The sequence below is a fragment of the Zonotrichia leucophrys genome, chromosome 2, assembly GCF_028769735.1.
Source record: "Zonotrichia leucophrys gambelii isolate GWCS_2022_RI chromosome 2, RI_Zleu_2.0, whole genome shotgun sequence".
NCBI classification, from domain to species: domain Eukaryota; kingdom Metazoa; phylum Chordata; class Aves; order Passeriformes; family Passerellidae; genus Zonotrichia; species Zonotrichia leucophrys.
Genome location: NC_088171.1, coordinates 32,521,603 through 32,548,703, shown reverse-complemented (window position 1 = coordinate 32,548,703; position 27,101 = coordinate 32,521,603). Strand labels below are relative to the sequence as shown.

The window sequence follows — 27,101 nt, the reverse complement described above, 5'->3', positions numbered from 1 at the left end:
GGCTTGTAAGTACTTAAATGGGTAGTCTGCCATGTGTTACACTGAGGATCAGTTGCAATGGTAGGTGGAGAGGCTCTTCCCCTCAGAGACAGGGGAAGAACTCATCTCATCTGTCCGTCACTTTCAAAAAAAAAAGTAACTTTCCTCTAACTTTTATTTTAAGACAATATTTACAGTGGAGTGTTTAAAATACCTAGTCAGACCTGGGAACTCTGAGATCAGAGTAGGCAGACTGCACTGGGCATTTTGAAGCACTCCCCTAAATGAAAAAATACATAACGCTTTTACATCTCTGTCATCCAGAAGGTACTGAAATAGTCAAAACAATCTGAATTTATTTTTAGCATGACAATTCACAATTGTGTTTGAAGGTAAGCTACAGAGTAACACACTTGGTTCTTCTGATTTGTTTTTATCAATTCAAAAACTATAAAAGTAGTTATTCCGGGTTTATATCAGCCAGACTACATGTGCAAGTGAATTTCTTGCTGTTCTATTTCAGCTATCCAGACTAGAGGGCTTGTGGAAGACACCAGACAGAAACCTGGGTGTGAAACATACCCTGAGACCTTATACAGAGATCTCCCAGTTCAGACATAGTCATCAATTACTCTTCTGTTTTCTCAAATCCCATAAGGAGGATGGCAAAGGCACACTTTTATTTTACAGTACTGCAAACACTGACGAATGTCACTGCTGATTCCAAGAGAGATCTTTCCCTCTGAGCCACCTACAAGTCCATCCTTTTGAGATGGATGATGAACATCTGGCACAGTGCCAGTGGGACAGACTTCCACCCCACCCATCAGAAAACTTTGGGAGCACCTCTCTGCTCAAAGGGTAGCTTTTCTCACTGAATTACTGGGTAATCATAACACAAAGTACCTAATCTAGAAACAATCCCCTTGGTTAAAAAGGGACACATAAAACGTTGTTAAGTTGTTAATAAAAATTAAACCTCTTAATTGAGGAGTACAGGTTATTCAGAGGAAACTAGAAAAAAATATTTTGCCTGGTTTTGTGTTCATCTTTCTTTCTACTAGCTGCACAGTGGAAAATATGATTAAATGGGAACTTCTGTGGAGGAAAAGTGCTTTAAAATTTTATATATTCCCTTTCTTTCCAATTACATTTTTCTGATCAGATTTATTTTTCTGCATTCGTGATATTTTGAAATTTGAACTGTTGATTTGCTGTTTCAAGGAACCAGTTCTGCTTCCCATCCCTTTCACAGTGAAGTTAAAGCTCTTGACTTGGGAAGATGGGGAATGCATTTAAAGTCTGCCTGTACTTGACACTGGTGAAGTCACACCTCTAGTCCTGTTTCCAGTTTTGGGCTCCTCACTACAAGAAAGACATTGAGGTGCTGGAGAATGTCCAGAGAAGGGCAGTTGAGCTGGTGAAGGGTCTAGTGAAGGTCCTGGAGCACAAGTCTGATGAGGAGAGCCTGAGGGAGCTGGTGTTGTTTATCCTGCAGAAAAGATGGCTCAGGGGGACACATTATTCTCTACAACAGCCTGAAAGAAGAGCGGGTCAGTCTCTTCTCCCAAGGAACAAGTAATAGGGAAGAGGAAATGGCCTGGGATTCTGCCAGGGAAGGTTTCTTCACTTAAAGGGTGGTCAGGCATTGGAACAGGCTACCCAGAGAAGTGATGGAATCACCATCACTCAAAGTGCTCAGAAATCATATGGCTGTGGCACTTGAGAACTTGGCTTAGTGGTGAACGTGCAGTGCTGAACTAATGATTCGACTTTACTATTTTGATTCGAAAGTGGCATCATTCCCCCTCCACACCCTCATTTTTTTCCCAGAGGTTTCAAGAGGCTTACACTTCCCGCCTGTATGGCGTAAATAAACATTTTAAGTTACTTGGAGGATGAAAGCCTATTTCCTTCCAATGCCTGCCCCTTTCAGACGAGCAGCTGCCGCCCAGCGAGAAGCGTGCAGGAAAGACTGGACGATGCTGGGTGCCCAGGGGATCCGCAGCAGCATCCGAACAGCGCTGGTCCTTCCCGGGGCAGGCCACGCGAGGTGCCCCGTCCCTCTGCCCGCTTTCCCGCCGCTGGCGGGCGGCTCCACCCCGCCACAGCCCCGCGCCCCTCCTCCCTGCCCCTTCCTCCTCCTCCTCCTCATCCCGCGGCAGCGCGGGCGGCCATGGCGCGGCGCGGCCGGCGGCGGCGGCGGGGGGCAGCGGCGGCGGGGACCCGCGGCAAGGTGAGGCGGCCCGCGGGCTGGCGGAGCGGGGCCGGGCGCCGGGGGCAGGGAGCCGGCCCGCAGCTCTCCGCCTGCCCGGGGCAGCGGCGGCCTTTGTCCGCCGCCCGCGGCGTGAGGGGTCGGAGGAGCTGCCCGCCAGCGCCGGCCAGTGCCCGCCAGCGGCGGGGCGGCTCCCCCGGCCGCCCGCACCGCCCCCGGCGCAGGGCGCTGGCCGGGACACCGGGCGGCCCGCGGTCCCGCCGGGAGCCCTCCACGTGGCGCGGCGGCTCCGCGGCTGTAAAAGGCCGGGAATGGGGTGGAAGCCGCCCTGAGGGCGGCCCTGGGACACTCAGCAGCGGCGTGGGGCAACTGCAGCTGTGCTGGGACTTGTGTAGGCTCTAGTAAAGGCTGGAGTGGGTCACTGACAATTAATTAGTTGTGAGCCTGGGGATACCACTTTAGAAATAGCCAACACATTTATTTCTTTTTAATTCTGTTTTTTTTTTTATTTTTCCTTTTTTTTTTTTTTTCTTTTAGAAGGCCGCGGTGCCAAGGCTGGCACATATTTCAGTCCCTTGAGAGTCATGCATCCGTACCCTGTGGTCTGGTCCAAGCCTGGGGGCGCATGCTTGGGTGCATCAGGCTGATTGTGTGGTTCGTCTTGGGAGGTGGTATCGCTATAGAATCATAGAATACTTTAGATTAGAAGGGACCTCATCTAGTCAACCTCCTCGAACGAGTGTTGCCATCTTAAACTAGATCGGATTGCTCAGAGCCATCCAGCCTGACCTTGAGTGTTTTCAGGGGTGGAGCATCTACCAGCTCTTTAGACAAGCTGTTCCAGTGTTTTACCATTTTCCTTATATGTAGTATAAATTGACTCTCTTCAAGTCATGCTGAGCTTCCCAGCTGGTGGGAAGGAGCAAGAAGTTCAGCATCTCATTCAACTCTTGCTGATGGAAAGTTGGAGCTTTACAGGGGTTTCTGTGGAACTGGAGTATAATACAGCCACTGGAATATTTATTATAGCTGTCCTCGCAAAGACCTTCCACCTCTGTATGACCTCAGGCTCTCTGTTTGGCAGTATGAAGATAAGGGTGCTATAAAACAGTTTTGGATAACCCTGTTTGACAACAGACACACGTGGCACTCAATTCGCATCTCTGGTACTGTAACACAAGACTCTTACTGTCTACTAGTTAGTTCCCTTTCTGGTACACAGCTAAACGCTGCACATCATGTTTCATTCAAGGCTCAGCAAAGGGCAGAAGTCTGTTCTTGGTGTTTTCCTGTTTCTCATGGGAGTTTATTTTTGTCTGAGCAAAACCTTCTGCTTGCTCTGCCTTGTCTTTGTGATACATTGGTGAGCAGTGAGTTCAGTCTTGGCAGGGCCAGAAGGATGTGGTGGTGAAGGTTTCTTTGCCTCTGAAGTCATAGACCGTCACTGCTGACGGGCAGATTGGCTTGTGAGTACATGCTCCAATTTGAAAACAATTGCTGAAGATGTCAGCAGTACAGAACTGTTTTGAGTCACAAGACCTGCAGCTCCATTTCCTGTCCCAGGGTCTGATTTACCAGGTCCTGGCACAGCAGTTTCAGTACCCAGAGCTTGTTTAAGGGGCACTGACTGTGACTGTTTGCACCCACAAGGCCTGAACTCAAATCCGAGACTTGAGCAGACCAGGCACAAAATGAAGGTGCATTGCAGTATTGTACAAAAGATTTCCTGGAAATACCAGGGCTTGGACAGTAGTTAGGCATCACCATGGGATGCTCTTGAATTATTCATAATTAATTCAGAAATAGTTGTTACGACTGTTACGATTGGTGTGTGATTAGATGGTACAAAGGAAGAAATAGTAGCAGTTTATAGTGTGGATTGTGTTCATATGCTAGCATGCTGATACTTACAGTACTACCAGCATTTTTGAAGAGTTGGAAGTAGTTTCCAGGAAGGTACTGCCTATGGAAGGTGACATTTTAAATGATTTGCCATGGGATTATGGTACTTGGGCATTCCTTATTTTAGGATAAAGTAGCCTTATGGACATTTGCTTATTATCAGTCTAGATAAGGCAATACAGAGACCGTATTTGGCTAACTGTTCTGAAAACAGCAGAATTTAGCAAAATTTCCTAGAGCAGTAGGTTTACTGGTGTGAAAATTGCCAGAACCTTTTGAGGGGGCACCCTCAAAGTCCCAGGAGTGGGATTTTGCTGTGACAGATTAAAGGTTCAGGCATAATCCATCTTTACATTAGAATCAAATTATTCCTGCAAAGATCATAAAAGTGGGTGATGACTGCTCGTTTTATCAGTTGTTCCTTCTTTCAGAACACTCACTTGCCTTTCCATCTCCTGCTGCTTATGCCAGGAATACTCTTCACTGTCCAGGGGATTTCAGCTTCTTGTGCTTTAATGATGTTGAGAAATCTTGGAGGTTATCTGCGATCTTCCTTGCCTTCCTAGGTTTTGTTGATGCCCACGAGTCTTGGGCTGATTGTGTGGGTGACAGTCTTTTTGGCCATGCATCCAGTCTGTGTAATTCTTTTGCACTGCAGTTTGGGGCTTTATATCTCTGTGCTTTCCGTAGCTTTCACACATTTGTATGATGCTTAAAATTAAGCTTTTAGAGTGCTGTTCGTCTTTGTGACTCCAATGGAAAAACCAGGATCTTGACTTCTGCATAGTTCTGGTTTATTGGTCTGGCACCTACTGACACTCTGGCTGTGCCCACAATTGTCAGCCTTGGAGTGCTTCCCTGTTCGGTTGCTCCTTTGAGGTTGTTCCTTTGAGGTACGAGCCAAGTGCAGCGCCCTTGGGTGGTGTGCCTTAGGCTGGCTTCTGGACTGAACCTGGAGCAAGTCAAGAGGCTTTCCAGCATGTGCTGAAGGTGTGACTTTGCACAGGTTTGGTTTGTGAGTATCTGCTTGGAATTAAACTTTGATTGTTTCAGTCTGACTGAGTTTGAATGGGACTGAACTTGTGTGTCCTCTGCTTTGAGTCAGAATGCCCATACATTGTGCTAAATTGAATTAAGAGAACACAGCCCAATTGATTTTTTTCCCCATGGTAGGAGCAAAAATGGAGAACTACATCTAGCCCTGCATTCTCATGCTGTAGGTTCTCCTGATGCATCACCATTGGAGAAGAACGTGCTAGTGTGACAATTGGCAGGGAAAGTGATGTGTGCAAATAAGTCTTTAAAAAATTAAACATGGCAGTCAGTGCTGTAGAAAGAACATGCTTCCCACCGAATACACTGGTTTGCTTGCAGGCAAGTGTTCTTTCCTCACAGCCTACCAGGCAATTTGCATCTTTTCTGGCTTTGGTGTCAGGAAAGTTGCTTTTTCAATTGGAACATGAAAATTCTTCCTGTTGATGTGGATGGCAAAACAGCTCACCTCGGGCTTTTCTTTTTTTCCTTGCCTAACAAGGTGGAATTTATGGGTAGAGTGCTTGAAAAAATATTCTTGTGACTGCTGGGGACCTTGGGTTCTTTACTTTTCAGTAGCTCATGTGACTGGAACAGTTTTGACAACTCTACCAGCCTCTGTCACCCTCTGCCCTTGGTGACAGACCTGCCAGCCTCCACAGGCACATACCAGCTGCTCGCCCCTGGTTCTGTGGGACTGGGATCTCCATGCAGCCCAACACATCCCAGTATGCTCCTAGGTGTCCTGGTGGTATATTGTCTAATTTAGAGAAGGAAAATCTGAGAGATGTGGATGTCTTGAGCTTTGGACTACTTCTGCAGAAATGTAGGATTTGTTATTCTGGCAGTTGTTGGATTGTGTGCCATCTGTAGCAGGGAAGGTTTGCTGATACTTTTGAATAGTACCTTGTAGGGGTTTTAAACAACTAAGTGTGTTTTATGTGCAAAAATAAATGAGTTCTATAGATATAAAACTTCCTACCAGATATAAGACTGACTTTTTCAGCAGCTTTGATTTATTTCCAGCTTTCACTAGACTTTTGGTATTTAGCCTTTGTAACAGGTATATTTAAAAGACAGTATTTCTTACACCTGCACCATTTCAGCAGACCATTGTGGTCTATTCATGTAGAAATATTTTCCCTGAGCAAGCTTGCGATGTTCATCACATCTCTGCCTTCATGACTTTTTTAGGAATTTAGTGGTATAAAGATCCTCTCCTGGAGTGCCTGTGTTTTACTGATGTTTTAAATAGATTATTTTGACATTTCAGTTTAGACAAATATGTATTTTATTTCTTGGTGTGTAATAATTTGTTGACAAGAGTGGAAATCCTAGGCTCTGATGCTGATTGTAAATCAGTTTCGGAATGTATTTTAATTGAAAGTTGAAGATGGAAATATCTGTGGCTTCCAGGACTACACAATAAATGGCAGGGAATGAATCCATCATGACAGATGTTTGCTGCAAGCTTGTCTTTCATGTCAGTGGACTTTTCTTGGAAATAAATTTGGCTTACAATTTCAGGTGCAGAAATAGATTCTAATAATTCTGCTAATCAAGATTGACCATGAGGCTTCCCTTTCTAAACTTCTGGAGTATGTCCACCTTGTCAGTTGTCTGTTATTAATGTTAGCCCTTCTGGTAAAACAGGGACTCATCAGTGACCAAATTGAGATTCTTCCTACCCAGGCTATGGAGAGCAAGTCACAAACTAAAAATCCTTGGAGGTCTACAGTAAGTTACCTAAATCAGTACCAGTACCACAGAATTCGGGAATGCAAAAAAATTAAGTTCCTACTGGGAAAGAATTTTTTTGTTTTTCAAAATCAATAATTATAGCCTCATAAATGACTGCTCTGGTGCAGATGAAGAAGCAATACATGAACAAGAAGAAATCAGGCATACAGTAATCACAGCAGTGGCTAACTCAGCTGTAGATTAGCACAAGAACTAATGCAGTGGCTCCTGGAAGCAATTTATTCATAGCAGGGAGACTCTCAGCTCCTCGTATGTTTTTCCATTAAAATGCACAATCCTTCATTCTTAGCACTACTCTGTACTGAGTAAATTCTGCCACAACAACAGAAGTGGATTCTGGATGTTCACTGTAGGAGGTAGGAGTGAGGGAATATCCAAAGGGGTTTGGATATGGACAGAATGACTTTAGAAACTGTACTTTGGATCATGCCATTATAGGCCTGAGAGGGTCAGTTTTTCAGAGGTGAATTCTACTCTTGCTTCAGCAGCAGTAAGTTGGTTTTGCATCAGCCTACATCAGCTTTATAAGATCAGAACTGGAATAAAATTATTCATATTCTAGCTTATTTCAGAGAGTGATGCTTTGGTGAAGGTACTGCTTGCTATTTTAATGGAACCTTTACAGCTATATTACTTTTGGAGAATGAGCCTTCTTTGGGTCACTTGCCTTGCCACAAGTAAACTTTGAAAAAAAAAATAATCATTAAATGCCCTGTTTGAGCAACCTTAGTTTTCTGTGACAGTAAAAAAGGGCAATCTGCTCTTGGTTCTGAACCTCATCTCTAAGATGTACTGGTGGATATTCAGGACTGGAAAACAGCTCTTTGAGATGAGGAATTGGCCTTTGACCAGGCAGTCATTGATCTCATGTTCCTGAGAGTTAATGAGAGTGTGGCTTCAGCAAAGAGCAGAGAGGCTTGTTTCATGTTGGAGTGGTGTGTGTGAGGTGTGTATGTGAGGGGATGTAGAGGACAAGTGTTTTGATGCTGGTGGGGAATGCAGATGCTTTTATCCCAGAGCATTTGTGTGACTGGCAGAATGGTTTTACAAGTAATGCTTGGATGTGTGAAAATGAGTTCTGAAACTTGGCAAAATGCCTTCTTCCTTGATTTTAAGGCTTGACTTGTTCATCCCATCCTTACACACACCAGATCCTAAAGCAGCCGACATGGGAACTGTCTGAAGGCTTTCTTACTATCCTGGCACATGCAGAGCCTTTTCCAAAGTGTTTGCTGTGAAGCATATGGCCCAGTGGAATGGTTGGAGGTGTTGAGTCTCCTAGGCTGGGACTGGACTTCTTGAATGCTGAAGCTGTGACCTTGGTCACCTGAGGAAGGCTATGTGCCCTTGGCTGTGCTTCCCCCTCTCCTGGTGGGCTTCTAGCAAAGGAGAAATGTTCTTGGTTAGCACATTTTCACTCTCTTAAACAGTATCACAGGAGAAGCTTTGTGACAGTTCTGACCAAGGAGAAGGAGTTGCATTGGTTTTGTTTTTGGAGTTAGCCAAGTGTCTGGTACTGTGAGATCTAAAGGTCAGGTTTCTTTGTACTTTAGCATTGTGTTATGTTTGAGGTTGTGTTCCTCACCTCTGAGCCATCATTGCTTTGGAAGAGCTGGAGGGCTGGGTGATGGGTTTCCCCATGGGTAAGGGTGCCCTGAGCTCCTGCTTGCAAAGATGAGGCACACGTGTATTTTTATGTCTCTGAAGTACTTTCCTGTGGAGCTGAACACCCTGTGTATTGCATCCCCTCCCAATCCCAGATCCTGAGTCTGTATTCAGGGATTAAAACAGTCTATACAGAATTTTCCTGGAGTTTAGCTAAATAAGGTGCAATTTACACATAGCCTATTTTGTGCTACAGACTTGTGTTTGCATAGGAATATAAACATAAGTTGTATCGTAGCAAATTTGAGTTTTCCTGTTAAGTTGGTGTGTGCGACTCATGTTTTCTGTCTTGTCTTGAATCGGAAACAGGTACCCAAGGATGTGGCCAGCGTTTTTAATACCCCCAGTGATAGTGAAGATTTTCCAGGATTCCAAGATGATGCTTCCAAACAGAGCTTCTTGTCAGAGAACAACTGTGCTAGTTTTGATTCCCAGGAGTCTGGAAAAGAGGTAGGAACAGGTTGCCATAGTCCAGTTATGCTCTTGGGATGCAGTAATACTCTGAGCCAAAATTGTGTGAGTTATAACTCTCACCTTAACCTGTAATTTACAGTGCCCATATTAAACTTAAAAGTAAACTAACTTAGTATTTAGGGTTTAGTGGTTGCTTTTGAAAACTCCTTCATAATATAAAAATGTGTTTCATTGGAGGATGAGTTTAAGTGAAATAGGTAAGTGTAGCAAACAGGAAAAAGAGAATTACCATCCTGGAAAGATGTTGCTGGTTATTAGATGGGCATTTGTGAGTATGTAGACTTCAAAGTATTTCTTCCAGAAATGTCTCTGTGCTGTCTCTGCATTAAAATTGTGTTTTAATAGTGGTAATCCAGAGAAAGCATCAGCTCCTGCTGCAGTAGTGCAGTCTGCTGATTATTTGCTCTCTTGATGAAGTGTCTTGGATTAGCAGAATCATTTGATATTTTTTCTTCTCTGGTAGCCAGAGATACCAGCTGAATTCACAAGAAAAGAATAGAACTGATGTGCTGTCTTGGGTGGCAAAAAATTTAGTTTTTAGTCTTTTGGAAACATATAATTACATGCTTGATAGCCATGGGCTAATGTGTGATAAGATACCTTTGTCATTTGTGCTCTTGCAGAGGTCCCTCTGTTTCATTAATGAGATAATTGAATTATTTTTCTTTTATTTTCCTAGTTTATCAGGTCAGTGCCCGATTAAGAGGTGCTGATGGTAAGGAAGATGATTAGTGTTAGCCAAATAAAGAGACAGAATAAAGCTTGTTAAAAATATGTACTGTTTCTCAGCCTTTATAGACAAGTCACCCCAGGAGAGTGCAGAAACCTTTTGGGGGTAGAGCTGCAGTCTGTGCTATGGAGAAAGATAGTATCCAAGATGTAATTATATTTCTGGGCTCTAAGTTGGTTTGTAATCTTGTTGCTAGACAGCAGTACTGGCCGCTTCAGCAAACCAGGAGGTAGCTTGATCTTGCATTTGTGGTTTTGTGTGGAGTGTCAAGAAAGGTCAGTGGGGAGAGGTATTGGTGGTGGAGGGAAAACCTTGTGTGGGAGCTTCTGCTTTCCCTGCTTGGGGGCTGCAGACACCTGACTGTACTTTTCCCTCCCTTGATTTCCCAACTTGTGAAATAGAGTTTATGATAATGATCTGTTCTGCAAAGCATTTTAAAATCCTCTGATGAAAAATGCTGTGGAAGGGATAGTTAGTTTAACATGCATTGCTGAGAATCCCAGTGAGACTTGTTCCAGATTTACAGCTTGCACTGCAACCTTCCTTATCATTCCTGTGTTTCCCTTGGGATGAGAATTATTTTAAATCTTGATCAGTATTGAATTTAATTTCTTTACCACTAAATGGTACAATAAAAATACCCTGAGTTCCATCCAACTGCAGCATAATCTGCAGTCCTTGCACATCAGGGCCCTGCATCAGGATGAGCATCATCCTGTGTTCATGATGCCAAACACCACAATTGCTGCAAAAGGTACTTGTGCAAGAAACAAAAGGGTTTTGGTGCAAAGGACAAAGTGGTGGGAAGTTCAGAAAAATTCAGTTCTTGAGAAAGGAGGCAAGGTGGCTGCCCTGCTGGAGTGGTAAATGGGCTATTGGTGCATCAGGTGTTCCCTTGGATGCTGAAGTGCAAATGAGTTAGCAAGTAGTGACCTCTGTGTGCCTGCTTTTCCTCAGGGCTTTCTGCAGTCCTGCTCTGATCATCTCTGCACTTCTGCCAGTTCCCACAATTTCTCCCACAATAGGTATCCCTGGTGTGTATTTTACCTGATGTAGACTGTTCTTCATAGATGAACAACATAGCTGTAGGTGTGTTATTTTTAGTTACTTTAGCTAACAAATAGCATATTTCCCCCATCAACCTTCATTGTGGAATTTCATAAAAACACAGAATACATAAAATCTTCAGTTTCCTCCAAGAAATGCAATTTAACTTTAAAGTAACTTCCCTATTGTGTTCGTTCCTTTCTCAAGCAGCTGCACTGCAGCTATCAACAAAAGAATAAAGTAATTTTCCTCAGAGAAAACTCATTACAATTACCCATAATAATTTGTAGATGTTTAAGTGTAAAGAAACAGCATATGCAGTGGCTCCCCCCTCCCATTCCCCTCTAAGTTTTTCCACTCATCTATTGTATCTTTTTTTCACCAGATATTATCTTAAAATAAAGAAATGTGTAATTAAAGTCAGGGAGGGGAGGGAATTGAAAGGAAGAATAAAGATATTTAGCAAATGCATTGTATTAAAGGTAATTTTTGCTTCTTGTGTGGGAGGAAGAAGTAACAGAGGAAAATTGGGGAAATAAACTTATATGTTGCTGACTTTCAAGAGGTAGGTGTGATGTGAACATGGATTATATTCCTACCAGGAACAAGTCTCTCAAAAGATTAGCAGGAACAGGTTGATTAAATGGTTTTCTACTAGTTCTTGTTGGAAGTATGGAAATGCACTTCTATTTAGTAAATGCCTTGTGTTTAATTGGCATGTAACGTACATACTATGAAGAGTGTTTTAATGAGGTCTTTTTGCTTCCTGGTCTATAGGCTGAAATTGAGGAACTGTCTACCCTAGAGCACATGGGAATGATAAAAAAGCCAGTGAGTTGAGAAGGTGAAAGGTGGAGGGATATTGGTCAGGCTGTTCAACGCTGTGTTGGTACCAGTCAGTTCAGTGATGGTGTAACAGCACAAGGAGCAGACCCCATCTCTCATTTGTATTTTCTTTTTTTCAAGGCCTCTTGAAGAAAATACATAAACCAGAAGAAAATACATAAAACAACATGATAATTTACATGCAAGAAAACTGATAGTTTATTTTTATTGGGTAGTAATGAAGAAGGGAAGAAGTGAAAGAGAAAGCTTCCCCCACAAGAAGTAGCTCAGTTAAAGCCCTGTCCTCAAAATGAAGAAAAAAATCTTGCAGTTAAAACAACTCAATATTGAAATTGAACATTGTCTTCTTGTTGTTTATTTCTTAGACAGGCTTTGCCTGCAAAGTGCTTTCACAGGATGCTATTTAGTTGGCACTGCTTTGACCCACCAAACCTGCTTATTGTGGCAGTGTGTATACTCTATATCTGACTGCCTTTCCCAGCTCCTGAGTGGTGTTTTTGCAGGGGCTCCAGTTTCAGTCCAGATACCTCACCGAAGAGCTGCGGAGGATTTTCACTGAGGACACTGACTCTGAAACAGAAGTGTTTGAGGGCTTCGCTTCAAACGAGGTGCATGTGAGCAAGAAAGAAGTTCTGGTAAAGGCAGTCACACCTACATGTGAATGTATATGTTGACTTCTTTTTTTTCCTGTCTCTTCTGTGTAAACTTCATGTTCTTGTAGGAATTTTTTCTGATACACTATGATGCTCTTTTTTCACGCTGAATTAAAAAGTCTTGTCCTAAAAGAGGGAAAGAATGCTTTATTTAATGTGGCATCACATATTAGAAATGGGAACTACTTCCACTGCTTGTAGATTCTACTGGGCAAGATTGTTCCTCTGGAGACAGCCATGTCTGTATCCCAGACAACACTAATATGTAGATGCCTTGTTGATCTCTGCACAGGCAGAAGTTGCATACTGTGAACTTGTAAAAAGATGTTAATTTAGGTGAATTTAGGGTGATTCCTTTGGGTGGAAAGACTGCTGCCTAGAACTAGTGATTTAAAAATTAACTCTCTTATGTCAGAGCCAATATTGTAACGTGGGATTTTTCTTACCTCTAGACAGTGGAGTCAGATTTGAGTGATGAAGAACGCAATAATTTATTGGGTAATGAGAAAGAAGAGGAGGAAGAGATGAAGAAGAAGGTTTCCCCCAAGAGAAGAAGTTTTGGCCTTCGTGTTGCTTTACAGTTTCCCACCAGGAAGTCATCTGAGAAAAAAGTGCCTGAACAGGCTTTGTCTGATTTACCTCTAAAGGACAGTGAATCCCTTGCACCTCTTTCAAAAGAAATAAGCCTCAACCGGTCGGACAAAGTAGAGGGCTCTGCTTCAGAGTCTGAAGAAGACATTAAAGAAACACAGGAGGAAAGTTCCAGTGCACTGCTTAAGAGAGCCATAAATATTAAAGAAAATAAAGCCATGGTAAGACTTAAGAGCAATCTTTTTTTTCTCTGACATTTACATCCAATTACTTAGCTTTAGCATATTTGAATTTTAGGGTCCCTGCTGGTGCTGTGCTGGAACTTTGGGAAAATCTTATGGTGAATTTTTCTACCTGGGAAAACCCTGGAGGACCCTCAGCACTCAGACATTTACCCCTAAAATAACCTCAAGCAGGGACTAGCCTGGTCAAGTTTAAAACCAGAGTAGAACTAAGAATTTTTAATGTGGATATGAACAAAGTTATAAATTACCAAGTTTTGCAGCCTTCAGAACATGTCAGAAAAACAGCTGATCCTTTCAGGTGGTTTGTGGTGTCATTTGCACAATAATGTTTCTACTTTTTGTTTGTGTGTGACAGATCTGCTACAGTTACTGATTGGAAAGCCAGCTAAAAGCTGCTGAGGATGATAAATGTAATTTCTCAGCTGTGTGGGATGTGATTTTTACAGTATTGCTTTACTATATAACTGCTGAATGTGTGTGTATGTGTGTGTAGGTGTGGAAAAGAGCAACTGATCATTTACTAATGCTTTTTCCTTTATTATCCAACATGCCACCAGCTCTCTTTAATTATCTTGCTGCTATGTAATCCAAACTGATGTTCAATCTTTAGTAGCTCCTTCAGTTTTACTGTGTTTCAGGGAAAGTTGCAGCTTCCAAGCAGTCTTGGGGCTCAAGCAATACCTCTTGGTGTAGTACTGCAGCTCCTGTGTAAAGACTTTCTTCAGCTTTGTACCTGCACTTCTAATCTGTCATGTGTTCCCACTGCTGTTGTGTTGGTCTTGCTGCTCCTTGGTCCTTCTCACCTTCCACTCTTCCTTGCAGTTCAACCACTGTGAAATTCACTGGCATCCTAGGAGCAGTACTGTAATGGCATTAAATAGCTCTTAATAAATGCCACACTGAAGTATTTACTGAGAAATACTGTATTCAGCTTTTAATATCTTGATGGCTGTGGCAATCTCAGAGAGCTAGCAGCTTGGCTCATCCCCACTACCAGTGGCTTTTCAGAAGTTAGCCTCATTCTGGAATTCCAGAACAGGTCAGTGCCTTTTTTGTACCTATCAGCCACTGCTTATGTGGAAATGTACTTCCAAGACATCTTGTGCACTGTGCAAGAAATCATCATTCTGCTGAAGTACTTCTGATGCTGTACATGATTAGAACATGCATGCATTGGGGGAACTGCCAGTGGGGCTTAGTTGCTCTCTAACTTTGTAATGAGTGTGTACCCAGTGTCTGCACTGCTTAAGTGCAGAGCTGTCTGGCAAAGAGCACAGATGTGTCTGCAGTCAGTAGAAGCTCACTGGAAACCTCTTACTGTCTTCTGGCACCCTGTCTTTTTTTTCTCCCTCTTATCATATGAACTTAATTTCTTGTTATCAATCATTACCATGTTGTAATGTACTCCTTTGGTGCTGCTTTGATAAGATACTATGTAAATCTGACCACTTTAATTCCCAGTAAGAATTAGTAGGAGCTATAAAGTTAGTATTGTTGGCAGAGTTTTTGCTCATGGCAGAGTAAATAAACGCCTTTTATGAGCCTCACTTTATTTAAGTGCTTTCATAAAAGTTCCTTGCACATGTTTAGCTGTAATTTAAAGTGCATGTGAGGAATGGATGGTAGGTGGTGTTGCTTGTTTTGTAAGTTGCAGTGAGTTTTCAATGTGACATCACTTGATTCCAGCTTGCCCAGCTGCTGTCAGAACTGAATTCCATACCGGACCTGTTCCCAGTGAAAACGCCCTCCTCGACTCCTGCAGTAAGTTCCCAGTACTGGTTGGTGGTGACAGTAATTTTTGTTAGACTTAGATGTTAGACTTAATGTGTTTCATTGGAAACTTTCAGCAAGTTTGTTCTGAGTGTTCTTTGGGTTTGGTCACTTCATTTGTATAAATTTGCTATGGTTTGTAAAGTGCCAGAGATTACGTGAGGAAACAGAATTTTTTAAGATAATTTATGAAGAAAGACAAAGACCAAGATAAGATGCTACTTCATCCTTTTTGCTCCGGAAATACTATTTGAGATCTTGGACAAATGTCTGAATATGTGGGAATAAAGAAGAGTAGTTGCTTTGCTTTGGATTTAGATTCTGTTTATTTCCCTCTTGTAGACCTTTCTTCTAAAATCCACCCTTCCCAATAGAACTATGCTCATGAAGTTGAGCCATTCAACACAAACAGAAATTATACAGTAGTTATTTCAATTGACTTTTCTCAGCTTTAAGCAGCTGAGAAACTTTGCTTAGCAGCTTTCTCTGTAGAGTAGCATTTTTCCATGTATATTATAAATTGGAAAGATTTGAAGAAACCTTGAAGGACTGTAGGACAAAGGACCATGTCTTTGGTGGATGTCCATGCAGGACTTCTGTTGCATGAATTCAATCATGCAGTAATTGGGAGGTGTGACAGTGTGAAGAGCGTATCTTGCACCTCCAAAATTATGAATCTTGAACTAAACGAAGCAGCTTCTTAATACCCTTTCAGTTAAAATACCCTTAATACCCTTTCAGTTAAAAAAGTTTAAAGGAAAATTAACGAGAATTCAGCTTGTTCCTCAAACTCTGTACTCCTCAATGTTCCTCGATTGTGTATTCAGATTGTGGGAAAATCAGAATATTTAGCTACCAGAGAGCAGTGAGACCTAGCTTCCACCCTAATATGCCATGTGTTAAATTTTGGTATAGTTCTGTGATGTTAATTGGAACAGAATTTGACGTTAAGGTGTGATTTTTGAAAGTAGCAAAAAAAATAGTGTGTAGGGAGTTTATTTGGTGGTGGGGTTTGGCTTAACAAGCAAGGAGGAGAACAGTAGTTCTCTTCATGATAGTACAAGTGTGGTACAGATATTTTCAGGTAGTTTCTAGTGTTTAACACTACAAACATAACTGAAAAGACAGTTACTGGAATTTTCTTCTCTTTGTAGAAACAGAGGAAAACCCCAAGGAGGACATTCTCTGAAGGCCAGATAACACGCCGAATGAACCCAACCAGAACTGCTCGTCCACCAGAAAAATTTGCCTTGGAAAAATTTACTGTGTCAGCTGTCAAATTTGCAGAACACATCTGTAGCTACAGACAACAAAACCTCTTGAAGAGACTCAGTGTGGTATTTGCCAGATTTTGATATCTCCAGTAGTCAGGAAGTAGGAAACATTTAAATTGTTGGCCAGCACTTAGACTAGACATCACATACGCAAAGTTATTGAAAATCTTTGAGATTAGCTATAGAAGAAATTATTTCCAGGCCTTTCTGTCTCATCTTTCACCTGTTAAGTGGGCTCTATTTGTGACCAGGGTTACTCAGGCATAACAAGGCAGTTGACTTCTGGTCTATTATTAATTCTTATCTGAAAATTACAAGAGCCCGTAATGTACAAAACCTTGGAGTGGCAAGGCAGTGGGGTGGTGGAGATGGCGAAGCAGATCTTTTCTGTTACCAGCCTCAGGAAAAAAAAAAAGGCAAAAATCCTTGTCTGGAAATAGCAGAAGGAAGATGTGAGTTATATGGCTGAACTGAGAACAAATTAAGGGAATCTGCACCAGCAAACTGTTAATGTACAGGCTACTAATTGAAAAGTTGCAGATTTTAATGTTTCGTATTTTTAAAAATACGATTTTTTCCTCCTCTAGCCTATGGTGGTCCTTTGTCTTGCTTATATTTTCTTTATAGCCCTTATGAGGAAGACCCTTTAAGTTTGAATCCTTAAAGGCTGGATCCCAGTTCTGCTTGTAGGAGCAAGTGCTGGGCAGAGTTAAAGCATTATAGAGGGAACTTGGCTATTAGAAGAGGAGGAGTAGCACCAAATGAGAACCTGGGCTGGTAAATGACTGTTTTGGACAGAACAGAACTGATCTAGAGACAGGTATGGGGAAGGCTAAGTGAGAATCTGATGAAATTTGTTCATGAATAGGGGTCAAAGAGAATAATTATTTAGAAGGAAAAAAACCATCACTTAATGGTGAGTGGAGTACTCTCTTCCAAATAACAGATTATTAAGAAAGGCCTGGGATTGGCAGGAACCTAAAACTTCAGTAGAGGTTTTTTTTTTTTTTTTTGGAGGACATTAGAGATTGTCATTGGAGAAAGCAACTAGAGAACATACAAGGAGATTGAAGGATGAAAGCATGGGAAGGCAGATGATCACAGTTCTTGATTTTGAGAGGGAAGAAATGGAGTATGAAGAGTTACAGTGGAGGAGGAGAGGGAATGCAAAGAAAAGTTAGCAGCAAAAACATGTCAAGGATTTGTGCAAATAGAAGTAGTAATAAAGGAAAGGAATTAAATAAAATGAATAAAAAGTGTAGTAGAGAAAAGATTATGGAGGGAGAGGGAGAGAAAGGGGCAGGGATGATTTGGAAACTATTCCCTGTTCTTCCAGTGGTGCATGAGCCTGTAGTTTGCCAGCTGAGGACTGCATACTCATTGTAAATGAAGGAATTTGTCACCAAGTGTGGTGACAGATGCTTCATGAGATCAGACAAAGGTATTGAGATGAGTTTGTTTAGCAGGGGGATTGTGGAGTTCGCAAAAGGAGGAGATCATCCAAGTACTCGTCTCATCGCCCGGTAGAAGACATAACTGAGGAGGACCTGGACAACATTGCAATCACTGTTAGAGACAAAATCTATGACAAAGTTCTTGTAAGTGGTTGTCATATTTTTCAGTGTGTCTGTGCTCGAAATTAAAAGTCTCACTCTTTCACTGGTGTTTTCTAAAAGGTCTCCTTTCCTGAGGCTCTGGGGAGTTCAGCTCATCATTGTCGCACAAGCATAGCTTTGAAAGCTTTGTCAGACTCCTCTGGACTTGGCTGTGGTTGTTGATACTCCCCACTGGCTTTTTACCCCTGAAAAGTGTTTCTGTGCCACAGAGCTATTAAGTCAAGTTTGCTATTGCTATTACTTGCCACTAGTAAGAGTATCCTTTTTGTCTCTCTTACTAATAAAAATGTTGTGTTGTACCATTACATAATAGTGATCCCTGCTGTTCTTTGCACCTCTGGAAATGACATTTCTGTACAGGTTGTGTGGTGTCCAGTGTTCTTCATGGAAGTCCTCCTTCCTTGCTTTCACTGAATTTGGCTATTGATTATCATAAAGATCATCTTACCATGTATTTCCGGCTTCATGGTATTGGCAGGGATGAGTCACAAGATAATTTTGGCAATAGTTTTAGGTTTTTCCTAGAGAGAAGAAAGGACCAGAACTATGATTATGAGATTCATGTAATTTGAGACTTCTTATGCAACTGAAACTTGGCACTGTCTCTGTAAAATTCCTAGCATCTTTATATGATTTATCATAGTAACAGAACTTCCTCTTCATTGTTTAATTTGATCTTGGTTTGAAGTTTGTGCTTATTATTATTAGGAAAGCTCTTCAATGGGCATTTAAGATGTCCTTCATGCAAATGTTTTTCTCTTCCATTCCACATTTAGGGTAGTACTTGCCACCAGTGTCGACAGAAGACAACTGATACAAAGACAATCTGTCGCAAGCAGGGCTGTGGAGGGGTCAGGGGGCAGTTCTGTGGGCCCTGTCTTCGAAATCGATATGGTGAAGATGTGAAATCAGCTCTGCTTGATCCAGTAAGTGTCATTTTTGAACCTGGAATGAGAGTTTAATGAATACAGCTTTGTTACTAATCTGTGATGTTAAGAATACACTCGTGGTAATGGGGTTCAAACCTTTTTGCCAAGAGCAGATCTGTAGTACTAACTAATAGCCATGATGTGCTAGCCCAGTGTGGCAGTGGCTGCTCTGTTAGCACCTGTGCTTTTATGTGCAGCTGCTGGGCAGCTTGGGGGTACCTGACTTCATGTACCAGCTGGTTAATTCAATCCCAGGAATTGTCCTGTACCAGCAGGCAGAGTGAGGCAAAGGAACTTGTTACAATGGGTACCCATCTCTTTCTAGGGAGTTGACCACAGTCAGCCTAGCATGGAATGAGTGTTAGGCATTTCAGATGACTTCAGTCTATTTAAAAGTCAATACTGAACATATCAGAGAACTTGAGGCTTCAGAGTTAGAAATAGTCAAGCACTTAATAATTTTGTTAATCCTGCAGAATTTGGAAAATGTTAATGATGTTGGTTGGCTGGCTGACAGAGGCTTGTAAAACCTTGCCCTGAACAATCACGTGGTGTGGAAGCCATACTCACATTTTTCTGAGCAACAAGAAGTCCAGTATAACACTTTTCATAACTTACTTTTCCCCCTCTCCCACACTCACACCCCTGCAGGCCTGGATCTGTCCTCCTTGTCGCGGGGTGTGCAACTGCAGCTACTGCCGCCGGCGGGACGGGCGCTGTGCCACCGGCATGCTCATCCACCTGGCCAAGTTCTATGGCTACAACAATGTCAAGGAGTACCTGGAAAGGTGAGAGCTCTGCCCTCTGGTTGTTCTTTTTTAAACTGTTACAGCCCTTTAAATAACATTTGACTTCTTGTGCCCTGGGGAAAATCTTGCACCTATGCAAAAGAAGTTTCTTGGATTTAAAATTTTTTCCTTGGCTGAAATCAGCTTATTTGAAGTGATGTATATTGTCTGTGTAAACAACTAATTTGATTAAAAAAATTGAAAGACTTCTGCCTATTTTGAAATCCCTGTTGGTTGGCTGAAGTGTATAGAAGTGCTGTTTTAGAAGTTATCATCTTCAGCAATGGAATTTTTTGGGGAAGCTGAGTTTCCTAGAAAGCACTAACACTGTTTTCTCATATCTTCTAGTTTACAAAAACAACTGGCGGATGACAATTGAGAGCACTGAACTCAAGCCGTGCCTGAAACTGGTTAATATGTTAACAGTTTGACTTCAGAAGTTTATTATTATGTTTTACATAAAATAGAATTGTAGTATATAGCATATTCATTTCTTTATTGGAAACTTGTTGATTGATATGGTCTTATGCAAAAGATCTCTCAGGAAAATGTTTTGGTAGAGAAATCTACATGCACAGACCTATATATTAAGTGAAATGGCACTCTTGAACCTTGAGTGGTTAATTTTTAATAGAGCTACACAACCACAGGATGGAGAGCTTGGTCAAAATGAGCAATATTTTTATTTATATAATTGTGCAAGTTTGCAGAAAGGGTGTTTAACAACTACCTTCAAAGCACCCCATCTTCAAAGAAACAAAACACCCTTGTCTACCAGCTTGACCATAAAGATCTATTATTCCAGATCTGCTTTCTGAACCTGTTTCACCACCTGTAGTTTATAGACCTTGTCCTTGCAAAGAAGGAAAAGATACTTTAATCTGAATGCCATTATATTCCAGCCAAAGGTGATGCAATCAACCAATGCGAGGATGGTTTTTCAAAGTTTTATTCCAAAGTGCAATTATTCACCAAAACATGAAAGTAGAAGAATGTTTTAAAAGAATTTTAAAATATCCCAGTAAAAAAATCCAACAAAACTTCTCACCAGCAGTTTTTGTGTAAGGCACCTGCTGCCTGAAGCATCTACCACCTGTTGTAACTGGTCTATATCAGAGTTCAGGAATAAATTTTTTTTACTTACAGTTCATGCTTAGATATTTTTTCATTTGTACAACCACACTTTCAAACAACTTCATTTAAATGCCAGATATTTGTATTGCATGTTAAAGTATGTTAAAATCTTGTAATATACACATTTCTTTTTATGTAGAGAGAATAAAGACTGATCTAAAGAAGATTATTTTGTGATTCAAGCTACACCCTGGTGCTGATGTTTCCCATTTACTTTCCTATAGCAAGTGTAATGGTGCTTGGAGATCAATAATCATTATGTGGAGAAACACATGAGCGCAACATTGATGGGTGAGGAAATAACAACATAGACCACATAAGGGTTACATTTAAGATTGTGTTTTTGCGAGACAAAAACACAATCCTTAATGTGACACTTATGCTCTAGCTTTTGCTCTAGCTGACTGTGAAAAATCTCTCTTTTTACTATCAGGAAGACTGAGAAAGTGGCATGTTTTATTGAAAGCTTAGTATGAAACTGACAGGAGTGAAGCTATTCCTGCCGGATCCCATTTACCTGACTTCTCAATTTTCACTTGAAAGTCAAAACACAAGTTGTTCTCCTGCTTTTGCTTTTATAAGCTGGACATTCATAAACATTCTTGTTTTCCCTTTGATCCACTGGAATAGCCTTTAAAAAAATGTCTGGCATTGCTGAAGTCAGCTCCTGAACCATGTTTCTGCTCCTGGCCTCACTGTCCTGTGTGGTGCCCGCAGTAATAGTAGCACCTGCTTTACATGATGCTCTGTAGTGCACGACCAGAATCATTTGTGTTTAAACAGTTGCTAAATAGTTAAGGCTACATTTGAACATACAGATGTAGTGTAGACTACATTTGGTTGATTTAGATTTTGTTGGCCTGCTGTGCATGCTCTCTTTGTTCGAATGCAGAGATGAGTCCATAGCATCTGTCTGGACTGTACTAGTGGATTTGTTAACATGCCCTTTTACTAAAGGCAGAGACTGTAGTGATAAAGAAATTTTATATATGTAAACACCAACACAAGCCCAAACTGCACACTCAAGGCCATTCAAATGACAACCTTGCTATTGCTCCATTTCTCTATCCTAACTTCCCTCTTGGGGTTTACCTGCTGTAGTAGCAACTCCTTTCCAAAGGACTGGCTTTCTTTTTATTATATTCAGGTCTGGTGAAGAACATGATGTTTCTCTGATTGCCACTGGGAGTCACTCACCTTTCTCTAATGAGCTGTAGCTTTGTTGACAGCTTTTCTCAGTTAAAGCTAAAATCTCATGTTGACAGTAGGCCTGAATTGTTGTTCCTGAAAATGCTTCAGTCTCAGGAAGATACAGATTCAAATGAACAAAATACGGTGTTTATCATGTGAAGGTTGTTAAAAGAGGAGTTGCAGCTCAAAAGGTGAACATGGTTTCCATTCAGGGACAGCCTACAACCCTACTACAGCTATTGCAATAACTGATTGCTTAAAAGTCCAGATGAAAAAAAAAAACCTTAATTCTTACACTTTGCCCACCTAATTAAACCTCATACTAATCACAGAATCACTGAGTATTCTGAGTTGGAAGGGACCCACAATACAGGTATTCTTAAGCACTTCCCTTTGTTCTTGGTATGTCTCCCCAAAAGCTTTATAAGCATTATGACCCAGTAAATAAAACATTCATAATTCTTTATATCTCTTTATTTAGAATTGGCAACTTTTAGTCAAGGTAAGAGAAAAAAACAGGATAGAGACGATTTTTGTGGGGTTTTATGTTTGTTTGTGGGTTTGGAGGTTTTGTTGGTAGGTTGGTTATGGTTTTTTTTCTGTGGGTTAGGTTGTGGTTTTTTTTTTTTTTAATTGCAGTTATGTAGGTTACTTGATCCAGGTTGCTAGCATGTGCTAGCTACTACCCTATTCTGCACCTCTAAGGGTTGCAAAAAATATATAGAAGTTAATTTTTGTGAAATTTATAGTTTCTGGAATAGTCTTTAAGCTTCTGAACCTCAGTTGGATTAGAGCTGCTGCTTTACTACAATGCAGGCCTTGTTCAGACATACTTAACAGTTATTTAAGTGCAGGAAGTATATTTAATGATTAGAACACCAAGCTGGTATGAAATTTAAAGCCACAGTGACAAATGCCAGCAATCTAGCACCATGCCTAAGCTTCTTGGTGCTGTTCATAGGGTCACAATGCTTTAGTGCAACCCTTGATGCAACTTCACTGCCTAATAGAGTCCCTGAACTAGGAGATCAAGCAATTTAAGTTCATTTCTTACCTTGCACAGAAGGCATACAGATACAGGCTCCTTTTCTTGCTGGGTGGTCATACTCCTCCTTGGTCTTTTGGTTACATCTGCAATTGAGCACACCTTATCCAAAGGCCAGTTGTTCCTGATCTGCATTGCAGCTTAAAAAAAAAAGTGCTTTCAGTAATTCTATATTCAGACAGTAATTCTAATGTCAGAACTGTCAGCCTCTTGGGCCATCATGCTCAAGCCTGAGACTGTGTGGGGTCAGCCCTTCTCCAGAGAATTATGGCAGCCCAGCCAGTGTCCTGTGAGGAGCTCCTGGCCACATTTCTGCTGGCCAAGTGAAGCATTGAGCTCAGTGCCATTGGAGACCATGCAGAATTTGAGCTACACTGTTACCAAGCGCTCCTGTGGTGTTCAGAATAAATGCAAACATACGTTTACAGATTCACAGAATATTCTAAGGGAAGGGACCAACAAGAATCATTGAGTCCAACTCCTAAATGAATGATACATATGGAGATTGAAACCTCAAACCCTGGTGTTACTAGCACCATACTCTAAACAACTCAGCTAATGTTCTGTGATTGTGACAGGAAATGAGATTACTGCTTTATTCACTACACTGGTGAAAGTTTTCCATCCCCCACTGTGGCAACAACTACACAAAGAGGATTGGGAGACTTGATTTATTTTTCTCCTTAGCTTCATAACTCTTTTATAGAAGAAAACAGAATGGTACCATGATATATGCACTGAATTAGCTAAATAACAATGGTAGAAAAAGTTGCACTCTTAAACCTCTTTTAAACCTCTTTTTAAACTATACAATCAAGCTCTTATTTCCTTAGCTGCTCTGTCCTCACACTTCTGAGTAGCCCAAGACAAGTTTGGATTGTTCCCCTTGCTTTCAGGAAAGTATTATTCTAATCTTAAGGTGATTTTCATCTTTTCATTTAAGCTGTGATTAACTCTCCAGACAGCATCACAAACACAGCTAACACCAGTAGTTACAGAGAAATATCTGACAATGAAACCATATGCTTGGTGCCCTATACCCATCACTGCTGACCTGTCAGAAAGCACTGAGGATGGAACAAGCCAGAAAGCCTCACCACTGCTGGCAGCAGAAGGTCCTGTGTCCAGATGTCAAGTCCTTGGTGTCTCATGAGAAAATCAGTAATGCTAAAAGAGAAGCATCAATAGCTCTGGCCTCAGCTGTGTGTGAACTGCTTTTTTAGACAAAATAAACTACAGATTTCAAGTGTAGAGTCCTTTTATCTACAGAGAAAGTGCATTGCTGAAGTCACCAGAAAGTACAAGCGTATGTAAGTCTAAGGTGATTGTTTCAGTGGAATTTGTTGTTTTCCCCAAGTAAGTATGTCTGAAATCAGTTGTAGAAGGTGATCATCATGGTATGGGTTGCTGGCAGCAGAGAATGTGAGTATGCTCAGTCCTGTTAAATCTGCTGTCTTGGGGAGAAACCTGAACATCACCATAAGAAGCTGCCAGAATTTGCTAACAGCTGATGCCTTCTGAAATGCAAATTGTCTGATACCGTTTTCAATGGTATTTAAACTTCATATTTAAACTTCCAATGAGCCAGAGCAAAGTGCAAAAACCAGGAACATGAGGAATTCTGACAGAGGTTCTGAATAATGGCACAATGCAGCATACATTGCCATGAGGTATTAGAAGACTTTCCAGAAACAATCCCTGTTTCATCCATGTCTAACCACTGCTGATAGCGGGCTAACAAAAAGGAATCCCACAGGATGCTGAACATGCCTGGTACTTGGGACAGAGGGAGGTGAGAGAGCCTTTGCTGTAACGGAGTGTTTGGTGTTCAAATGAAAACGGAATCTTGCGATTTCAATGGGGACCAATAGAGGAATCTTTGGTGCATGTCCCTGCCCTTGATGGCATGTTATGCCTTTGGATGGCTTTGACTGAGGGAAAGATTTTTTTCGTTTTTTTTTTTTTTTTTAAGGATCCATGCCATGTCCCTCATATCTTCCTCTCCAAGTTTTGTCTTGCTCCTTGACTTTTTCCCCTGCTTTTGCAACATCTGTGAGCTTAGTTTTGGCATGTTTTGGTCCCTTGCAATGCAGCTCATTTCCTCACAGGCTATTTTTTGAAGACATGAAACCTCCCGATTTTCTGGTTTTTTTGGGTTTTTTCAGTTGCAATTCATTTGTTCCTATCTCTTTTCCAGAGTGTTTGTAAGCCTTTCTTTTCGCGTTCGCAAGATTCCATTTCCCGTTCTACGTCCACTTCAAGGGAAAACTAACTTTCATTTGGAGAAAATTTTGAAGAAATAAGAATGGAACAAGGCTGCTTGGGTTACACCACTGCAATAGCTCTGCATAGTAGCTAAATCCTGCCGGTACTTGCCAGTGGACAAATCTGTGTTTGGATGCATATGTTGTTTTAGTCCATGTGTCTGGCACAACATCACAGAAGAGTGTATATTGTGTGTATTGCTGCACTTCCATATGAGCAGAAAACTTCAGCTCCCCCTTTGGAGAAAAAGAAAAGGCAAACATAAAGAATAACTACTCTTTAATTTCCAAAAGAGCCACAAAAGGCCTTGAAATTATTAATTTGTCTTCAGACTGAGGTCCAGCTTTTTGAAAGACCTATGGATCTCTGAAAGTAGAAGGCTCATCACCTTACTCTTTGAGGCAAACCAGAGCATAGGGTCTCCAGGCAATAGTCTTCCTGCATGATTTCTGCTATGTTAAGCTTCTCAGGAAGCATTTCCAGAATATCACCCAGGACATTCTTGACCTCTTCAGGCCAATACAACAGATGCAATAGAGGTCCCAGCAAATCAACTCTTTCTGACTATTCTCCTTTCAAGTGTCTGATTTCTTCAGAAGAGCACAAATATCTCATTTTCTTAGATAAAAAACAGAGATGCTCCCTCCATCACCTTTGCTGTCTTCTTGGCAACAGTAGTGAGAGGAATGAGTGCAAACCAATTAACACTTAGCAGCTTCTATTTAGTTTTACATCTTCAGGTAACACTGACCCTTGAAGCCTACTAATGCGTTGTCCTGGACTTGGGATGACTGCTGTTACTAGGATACACCCTGGAATTGTCTTGATTTTCAGTCAAGTGTGACTTGATTTTTCAGTCAGTAGTTTGTATTTCTCTAGTACCTAATAGCTTCCATCACCCCCTCCACCACCCACAGTCCTTGCTGTCTCAGGCATTAGGCAAAACACAGCACAGGCACAGACATGGCTCACCCCCAGAAAGAGCTTCTCTCGCCTCAGGCTTGCTCTGGAACTGAGACAGAACATAAATGAAGAATAATTCATAACAGTGCTAATGAGCAGGAATTGAAATCACAGCATTAATGCAGCTCAGCCTCTATTTCAGCCCTAGCTTTGGCAGGTTTAATGATGAATGCCATATGCTATGGTCCAGACTCCCTAAAGTGGATGGGGACTGAGCATGAAAAGCACAAGCTCCCCCCAGGAGATGAAGCAATGTTTGGCTACTTGCATGCAGAGCTGTTGCATTTCCACCTGCAAAGCCTCCATGATCTGATAGTGATAAGAGGGGGAAAAAAAGAGAAAGATTTTAAAAAAAGAGTACTCAGAGGAAAGGGAGGAAATAAAGAAAAGGATGGTGAAACCAGAGTGGCAGTTATAGGGGACTTTAATTAACTCTGGTAAGGATAAGGAACTGAAGGCTCAGTCTCACATCATGTGCCAGGCTTTGGGGCATCTGGACATAGTTTCTCAGACCTACACTCAGAAAGGAGGTTGCAGAAGATGGCACAATCTGAAAACAGAACTGGCTGAGATTTGTGATTACATTTTCATTCCCTGCTCCTTTATTCATTTACTCTCTTAAGCACCAGTGATGTTCTGTGCTTAAAACCCATTCTTTTAAATTTTTCTGGAAGGAGTTTGGCTATAATAATGTATCTGTGTGTCTGACATATCTGGACTATGAACAGAACTGCAATGTCCCAGCCAACTCCATATTAAGGGACAGAGCTAATCCTGGTATTGGGGTTGGTCTGTTTAACCCAACATCTGATAATTTATCAGTAGGAATGTTATTGTTCTGCTAGACTCCAGGTTCTGTGGTCAGGTGCTGAGGCCAAGAGATGGTCAGACACCTTCCTTGGCCAGCATTCACCTCTTCAGACTACCCAGAAACTAAAACTCCCTGAAAACTTCCTCTTCCTTTACTGCTTGCAGAGGAAGTCTTG

The 27,101-nt window shown here is 41.5% G+C and overlaps 1 protein-coding gene across 4 annotated transcripts; it reads left to right on the top strand.

Annotated features, from left to right (window-relative positions):
- Positions 1–2,152: 2,152 nt before the first annotated feature.
- Positions 2,153–20,810, top strand: CDCA7L (cell division cycle associated 7 like). Of its 4 annotated transcripts, none has more exons than XM_064704462.1 (10): positions 2,153–2,215; positions 8,864–9,004; positions 12,155–12,259; positions 12,757–13,116; positions 14,827–14,901; positions 16,065–16,247; positions 17,648–17,782; positions 18,577–18,726; positions 19,381–19,517; positions 19,866–20,810. In XM_064704462.1, exons 1-10 carry the CDS (start codon positions 2,156–2,158, stop codon positions 19,894–19,896), a joined length of 1,377 nt encoding a protein of 458 aa, XP_064560532.1. In that variant the 5' UTR covers positions 2,153–2,155; the 3' UTR covers positions 19,897–20,810. The 4 variants fall into 4 exon arrangements, with proteins under 4 accessions (XP_064560532.1, XP_064560531.1, XP_064560530.1 ...); XM_064704461.1 differs by having other exon boundaries at positions 12,155–12,265; XM_064704460.1 differs by having other exon boundaries at positions 12,155–12,286; positions 17,651–17,782.
- The last annotated feature ends 6,291 nt before the right edge of the window (positions 20,811–27,101 follow it).